Source organism: Cyprinus carpio, chromosome A3, assembly GCF_018340385.1.
Source record: "Cyprinus carpio isolate SPL01 chromosome A3, ASM1834038v1, whole genome shotgun sequence".
Taxonomy (NCBI): domain Eukaryota; kingdom Metazoa; phylum Chordata; class Actinopteri; order Cypriniformes; family Cyprinidae; genus Cyprinus; species Cyprinus carpio.
This window is the reverse complement of record NC_056574.1, coordinates 25,919,402-25,927,882: the sequence shown is the minus strand read 5'-3', so window position 1 is coordinate 25,927,882 and position 8,481 is coordinate 25,919,402. Positions and strand designations below refer to the sequence as shown.

General features: G+C 37.5%; 1 protein-coding gene across 1 annotated transcript; it reads left to right on the top strand.

Moving 5' to 3' along the window:
* The first annotated feature begins 5 nt into the window (after window positions 1-5).
* On the top strand, window positions 6-7,022 carry odad4 (outer dynein arm docking complex subunit 4). Its single transcript, XM_019121846.2, has 12 exons — window positions 6-363; window positions 485-616; window positions 1,897-2,050; window positions 2,144-2,205; window positions 2,356-2,503; window positions 2,615-2,839; window positions 3,345-3,473; window positions 3,564-3,642; window positions 3,744-3,830; window positions 3,933-4,129; window positions 4,374-4,474; window positions 6,735-7,022. The coding sequence occupies exons 1-12, from the start codon at window positions 247-249 to the stop codon at window positions 6,768-6,770; spliced, it is 1,467 nt and encodes a 488-aa protein (XP_018977391.1). The 5' UTR covers window positions 6-246; the 3' UTR covers window positions 6,771-7,022.
* The last annotated feature ends 1,459 nt before the right edge of the window (window positions 7,023-8,481 follow it).

The following is an 8,481-nucleotide window of genomic DNA, read 5'->3' as shown; positions in this document are numbered from 1 at the left end:
TTAATATTTCAGAATATATTTTATATATTGGACATTTAAAATATGTCCGTGACACCTAAGCTTTAAAGATTGACGTAGTATGTATTGGGATGTCAATCAAAGGTCCTCTCACAGTTCATTGGCTGCTCCGTGTTTTGTTAGTCGCGTTGCTAGGATACATAACGTTACAGTGGACGACACAGTCCAGGACTTCTTTCATGTATGTACTGAAAGGTTTTGATATAATTTTGTATAAATACGAATAAAATGTCCGACAACGAGGAAGGTCAAGGGCCGAAGAGTACCTTTAGCACCTATGTAGCTGAAGGCGACCAGCTGTTTCAGAAGGGAGAGTACGTCAAAGCTATTGAGAGCTTTTCCACGGTAAGCTAATAAACATAACTGGGGATTATGCGAAATACATTTTACATTTCTCACATGAAGAGGTATTTAAACTGAGTTGTTTGTGTAACACTTTATAAGAGTCTTCTCTGTTGTTCGCCAGGCTTTAAGTTTACAGCCGGATGATAAGAACTGTCTGGTCGCCAGATCCAGGTGTTATCTGAAACTAGGCGACGCAGAGAGCGCGCTGAAAGATGCTGAGAGCTCACTTCAAGACAACAAAGACTTCTTCAAGGTGTGTTCATCTGCTGCTAATTTGTGTTTTATCTCCTCGTTTGGTCCAGAAGGTCCCATCAGGAACAGTCTGTGTGTAATAAGACACTTATCCTGAAGGTGGCGCACGTAAATAATCTGAAACCTAATCAAATGATGATTCTGGCAAAAGTAGGGCACTCACTTGTAGTACACTTAAAAACTGATCAATATTATTGCATTAGGTAACTAAATATTAAACCACGTGACATTTATGTCACAAACACACTTTTGAATACAGCTTAACTGAAACAATGTGACTTATTTTGAATTAATAAACAAAATAAATGTTCTGTTTAAAAGTAAGACTAAAAGTTTTAGGGGCATGTCAAACTAGTGAAGCGTGAGAGACCATCCACTAAAATCACCTAAGTAGTGGCAAACTGGCCAAGAAAAGTGAGGTTAGTTCTAGAGAAAGAAATTTTTAGATGAAAGTAGCTTGGTATTTTGTTGTGTAAGGCATTTTAAAAGTTGAGTGTGAGTTGAATTTGGAGTGGTATTGTGACAAGTATTGTGAATTATTGTTATGATTTTTGCTCTTCATTTGTGCACACACACAGAGCAGTGAACACACACACACTGTGAACACACACCCGGAGCAGTGGGCAGCCATTTTTATGCTGCGGCGCCCGGGGAGCAGTTGGGGGTTCGATGCCTTTGCTCAAGGGCACCTAAGTCATGGTATTGAAGGTGGAGAGAGAACTGTACATGCACTCCCCCCACCCACAATTCCTGCCGGCCCGAGACTCGAACTCACAACCCTTCGATTGGGAGTCCGACTCTCTAACCATTAGGCCACGACTTCCCCACCAGTTGGTGGTTGGAGACTCGAACTAAGAAATCCATTAATTTTTAAGGGTAGCTTAATTATACGAATTCTTTTTGGAGCTACTATATATAAACCCTCTAAATTATTAATGATGTCCACTCCCATCTTTAAAAGCACACCTGAATTTATATATATACACTACCTAAGTTTGGGATCAGAACGATTTTTAATGTTTTTTTAAAGGAGTTTCTTAAGCTCATCAAGGCTGCATTTATTTGATCAAAAATACAGGGAAAAAATTTTAATATTGTGAAATATTATTATTATGACGTAAAATAACGTTTTTCTATTTTATTGTACATTAAAATCTAATTTATTCCTGTGATGCAAAGCCATTGTATGTTCCTCTAGGCGTCCAGTCCCTTTAGTTACTGAAAGCTTCTTCTAACAGATAACCTATGATTCTCCTTCGGTCTCCATCCTGTCTCCTGCAGGGTCTGTATCAGAAAGCAGAAGCCCTCTACACTATGGGCAATTTTGAGTTTGCATTGGTCTACTATCACCGAGGCAATAAGCTGCGTCCAGAGCTGCAGGAGTTCAGGCTGGGAATCCAGAAAGCTCAAGAGGCAATCGACAACTCAGTGGGCAGTAAGTCCTCAGACACAACATGATGAGAAATGTGGAGCTCATATTTTGGTTCATCAAAGATTTCAAAACCCACACCTCTCACCTCAACCCAAGGTCCTTCCTCTGTGAAGCTGGAAAATAAAGGAGACTTGTCTTTTTTCCACAAGTCTGATGGGGTGAGCTGGCTATTTTATCTTTTGTGTCTCTTGCTCTCTCTCATTAAACCACCTGCCCTCATCATTCACCCTGCCACTGTTATTGCTTTACATTTGTGTTTATTTCAGTAGTTAGTAATGTATATTTCTTTGTTTGATACAATCCCAAAGGTTCGTCCCAAAGATTTGAATCATTCTCATAAGAGGGAATCCAAAAAGCATGGCCGGAAGATAGACAAAAGTGAAAAAACAGCCAAGGAACTTCTGGGAGAGCTATACAGTGACAGAGAATACTTAGAGAAACTTCTACAAGATGAGGGTGTGTTTCCAGGTTTTTTTTTTAATTTTTTTTGTAGATCTTTTTAAATGTCAGTTTGCATCTGTGAAAGTGCATGTTCTATATAAAGCATCACAATCTGCTCCAATACAGATCTTGTAAAAGGTAAGATAAGAACCGGAGAGCGTGTACAAGATCTGATCGTAAGCTGTATCTCATATCTGGACACGCGGACTGCATTCTGGCAGCAGCAGAAACCCATCTACGCTCGTCAGCGAGACAGAAAACTCATGCAACAGCAGTGGAACCGTGCTCTTCACAAGCCTCCCTCGGACCCCACTCGTTACGTCCTCAACAGTCTGGAGGAGATCGACACAGGTGAACCTCTGCAGAGTTTGGGTTCGGTCGAAGTTCACAGTATAGGCTCCTAGCAGGAACAAAAACATGCACAAAAGTTCTGAGGTTAGAATTCGTTTTTTTATATAGATATTTGAAAGAAGTCTGTTATGTTCACCAAGGCTGCATTTATTTGATCAAAAATACAGTAAAAACTGAAATATTATTATACTTTGAAAAAACTACCATTTTCTCTTTTAATATATTTAAAAATGTAATTTATTCATTCGTATAATGGCAAAGCTGAATTTTCAACAGCCATTAATCCAGTCTTTAGTGTCACAAGATCCTTCAGAAATCATTCTAATATCTGATTTGGTGCTCAAGAAACAAGAACAACATGGAGGTAATTTTAGTTGAAGGAGTAATGTTTTTGTAAATGTTATGGAATCAGGTGAATTTTGAATGGTAGAGAATTACTCTACATAATTTTCAGAAAATGTTTTGTATATTATAGGAATTTGAGTATTGTCTCTGCAATTAACAGCCTTGAGTGCCGGCAATACAGAAAGTGGCCTGAAGAAGGCTCGTGAACTCATGAAGGCGGTGAAGGAATGGTCTGAGGGGGTGCTGCCCAATAAGAGAGAAGTGCTTGGGAACCTGCACAGCTGCATTGGTAGTCATATACTTAAATATATAATATCAATAGCACAAAAACCAAACATATGAAACTTTATATTAAAACTTTCTCTCATGTTCTATGTAGGCAATGCACTGATGGATCTCGGGAATATGGAGAAGTCTCTACATCATCATGAGAAGGATCTGGAGCTGGCCAAGAAAGGGTAGGCGACCATGAGAGTAGGAAAGCTACCTTTCTGTTTGTCTTGCTTGGTTAATAAACTACAATTCATCCAGTGTGTTTGGTCTGTGCTTGGTTTCATAGCGACCTGATGGACAGTAAATCTAGGGCTCTGGACAACATTGGTCGTGTGTACGCACGGATTGGCAAGTTTCAACAAGCTATAGAAGTGTAAGTGCATACGCTTTTAATTAATGTTGACCTTGTTGTTGATGTACACAGAAAGATCTATTGTAATAGTCATTTAATATTGTTCTCTGTGTGTTTGTGTAGCTGGGAGGAGAAGTTGCCTCTAGCATGTGGCGGGTTAGAAAAAGCCTGGTTGTTCCACGAGATCGGCCGCTGTTACCTAGAGCTGAAACGCTACAGGGAAGCACGAGACTATGGCTCCCGCTCGCTCATGGCTGCAGATGACATCAGCGATGAAAAATGGCAGCTCAATGCCAGTGTGCTCATGGCGCAGGCAGAATGTGAGTAAAAACTACATCGTTTAGAATCCCAGGAAGTGACTATGAATAATCAAATTTCCCACATCATTCAGAATCAATAGGAGTTAACGTGGTCGTTAATTAACTATGTTCGCAGTGCATTTCCCTGAAATTAATTGCACACCTTAGAACATTCAAGCATTCAACGGCCCGTAGTATAAGTATATTTAATCCATGCCATGCTGTACGATTAAATCATTTGACATCCTCTTTCTCTCTGACACAGTGAAGCTGGGTAACTACAAGGCCTGTGTGTCACACTTTGAGAGGGCACTGGACCGGGCAAAACTGCTGCAGGATGACTCTGCCAGCGAAGCCATCCAGAAGGTCAACACAGACATTCCTATCCTGCTCTCTCACTCTCTCCCTCATCCCTTTCACCATCCATCTTGCCCTGTGGCCTTTTCTATAGTCCCATTCAAACTACACTAAAATGAATGAGATTGTAAATCACCCAGGATGCGCTATTTGATTTATATCACAGATGATCAATATGGCAATCATTGTTTGTTTGAACAAAGGTGAGGTCATATGTACCATTGCTCTGCAGATATTTATCCGGTCATTTCAGTAGGAACACACTCCGTCAGGAATTTCGCATAAGGACCCTTTTCACTATTCACACCGTTTGAAAGCAACTTTACAGAAAATCATGGTGTTACTGTTTATAAGACCTTAATATCATCATGACTTATAGTTACATTTGGCAGATTAAAGTCTGGTCTGATAGAAGCAATCAAGCAGCTGAGATATGCTGTATAGTAAATATCACCCTACACAAGTATACTGTATGTATGCTGGTGAAGTTTTAAATATTTATATATCTAACTTTGCAACATTTTGCAGCAAAATAAAAAATCAGGCAGTTGTCATTTGCTATATGTGACCCTGGACCACAAAACCAGTCTTAAGTGTAAATTTTTCAAAATGGAGATTTATACATCATCAGAAAGCTGAATAAATAAGTTTTCCATTGATGTATGGTTTGTTAGGATAGGACAATAATTGGTAAAATCTGGAATCTGAGGGTGCAAAAAAATCTAAATATTGAGAAAATCACCTTTAAAGTTGTCCAAATGAAGTTCTTAGCAATGCATATTACTAATCAGAAATTAAGTTTTTATATATTTACGGTAGGACATCTACAAAGTATCTTCATGGAACATGATCTTTACTTAATATCCTAATGATTTTTGGCATAAAAGAAAAATCTATAATTTTGACCCATTCAATGTATTTTTGGCTATTGCTACAAATAAACCCTAGCGACTTGAGACTGGTTTTGTGCTCCAGGGTCACATATAGTATATATTGCATTATACAAGTGTACTGTACATATGCAAATAAGGCTGGATATAATATATAAATATTGGGTATTAAAAGAATCACCCCCCCCCTTTAAAATTATCACATTTTGTTTGCTTTGCTGCCTGAAATAAAAATGGACACAGTTTTTGTTTTATCCAGGTGTATTTACTATATGTGAAAGATTGAACTCAAACATGTGAAAGAAAAAAAAATTTGAAATAAGAATCACCCCCTCCTAAAAATGATATATAAACTCAATCAGGTGTAGTTAATCACCTTCTCAATGGCACACAAAGCCGTTTGATTTTCAGCTGAGATCAGCTGTGTTCATTTTGATCAGATCAGCATGAAAAGAGCTTTCCTGGAGCATTTCAGTCCTTGTTACTGCAACTGTAGCAAACAATCAACTGTGGGTGGCAAGACACTGGCAGAAGATCAAGAAAAAAGACACTCCTCCAGAAAGGCCACATGCAGTCACGACTGAACTTTGCCAAAACACACCTTGAAGATTTTGAGGCAGATGAGACTAAAATTGAATTATTTGGCCTCAACACCAAACAATATGTCTGGCAGAAATCCAATACTGCTATAAGTTATAACTTGCACTTAGTAAATACATGTGTATTCAAGCAAATTCGTCTTTATTTCAGGCAGCAAAGCTACAAAATGTGATTATTTTAAAGGGGGGTGATTCTTTTCTATACCCACTGTATGCAATTTTATAAAAAGAGCTGTATGATAACATTAAATTTTTCGACAATAAACAAGCAGTTTAAGTCACTTTCATCTCATTCAAAATATTGAACACAATGAAGCAACATGTGATAAAACATGCTTCTCTTCCATGTTAATCTGAGTGTCTTTCATAACTAGCTGCGTCAGGCAACACTATATTTTGTATTTCGCTTATTTTTATTTTTCGTCATCACACCTGGTAGTTCTGCCAACAGTGAAAACTCATTGGACCAAAATCCTGCTCCTAGTGCATATTAAATGTGGAGACTGATTGTGGAAGCTAAGAAACATCTAATATTTTGTAACAAAACTTCCATAAGCAGAGCAATTAGTTAGTTAGAACATGGTTTTGAAATTTTTAAATACTAGTTGTTGTCATAATACGAACAGATAATTGTAATATTTACATGCATTCATTGATCAAGTTTCATTTTCTTGCACGTTATCTGATTCTTGACTATCCCATTTCTCTGCTATCATATTTTTTCATGTTGCTGTTACTGTATATTATTTGATTCACTTTAATCAATTTCTCGCCCTGCAGGCTCTTCGTGAAGCAAGACACAGAGTGACTCAGTAAGATGGCCCCTCTGAATAAAATGGCTGCAATCGACTCCATCCTCCTCCAAGACAAGTCAGAACTAATGCATCCTTACTAGTGGAATAAAGTTTGCCTGAGGAACATTGTGTTAGATTGCAGTCAGTGTCATTGGTGAAGGATTACTTTATGACTGCCTTTTCTGTGCTTGTTTCCATGGATAAAAAAGATCTTTTGCATAGTTTTACATAAATAAACTCACAGTTTCAGAGGTATAATAAATCATGTTTTATATTTGTGATGCAGTGTCCAGTGTTGCCCAGATACTGTTAATGTTTTGCAGCTGACACAGACAGGCCGTGACCTTCTGTTTTTGAATTCATAAACCAACCATAAAGGTTTGAATTGAAAATCATTATAAGTTTAGTTTTGACCTCCAATTTTACACTCCACCTTTTGAGTCGATATTGACCTTATGTGCTCAACAAAACTGAACAGAACTGACGGAATGCTTAACTACGCATTACTGCCAGTTTGTGTGTGAGTATGTTTGTGTGGGTTATATTTGCTAATTATGAAAACACACTTGTGAGAAAGCAGCCAGCGCCAACCTGCGTTTGTTCTGAACTTCACTGTGATAAGCTGAAGCAGCGATTCTTAACTGCAAAACCTGTCAGTCAGTGCAATGTCAGAACACATAACCACTCAGAAACCCTTCATACTTTTCACACGTCCCTCACGGATATCAACAAGACACAGCATGAACACTGCAGCTCAGGGACGTGCACAGACATTTTGAGGGGCAGGGGTGCAAGTGGAAAAAGGGCACCTCTCATATTTATTTTATTATTTTCTAAACAAAACTCTAAATATATTGACACAACTCTGACTTACTTACCAATTTATTTTAATTCCCTCACACTCACACTGTTTTCCTTGCTACTAGTTTCAAGTATATAATTAGAATAAATGACTGCAAAAAGGAAAGGGACATATTTTCACTAAAAATCTGTCAATAAATAGTTTTAATTATTTTGTTATTATTGTAATAACACTTCAAAATCAACAAAGACCTTCACACTAAACGGAAAAAAGCAGCTGGTGTTAATGTTTTTGATTTTACAGGAAAAACACTGCAAAAATAATTAAAACACTGCAAAATTATGAAGTAATAGTTTAAGGCAGGACACTTAATGTACTGTTAAATTTTGAGATTTTGTTAATTTTGCTTCCATGTCTTCTTTTACTCTAATGGAAAGGAAGTTTCCAAAATACACATTTAGGTGTTTGTTTTAAGCCTACTATCCTCGTCTGTTTGCTTCTATAGATTTCTTCTAAATTATCCAAAACGAGCTATCTGCATATTTAAACATACTGTAACATTTCAAGGGAAGAGACTCTTGATGTAAGTCAATAACTAATAACTGGGGAAGTTCTGTGGTGATATGCTTCAGTTATTTTGTTTATCCTATTCATCTGCAACACCTTGTGTCAAATGTATGCAAATTAGCACATTTTAATTACTTAACACTTGATTTGCATATCAATGTGACAATTCTGATGACGTTATTAATTTTACTGTATTCAGCTGTCGTTTCTCCATTAAGTTAGCCTGTATGACCATATATTGGTATATTGATATATTGCCTTAGCTAAACTTTAGCTAACTTATTACAAGGTATAGCTCATGAGTCATGGATGTTAGCAAGACAAATTAACTATATTTGCCTTTTGTCTTTGGGATAATTAGCTG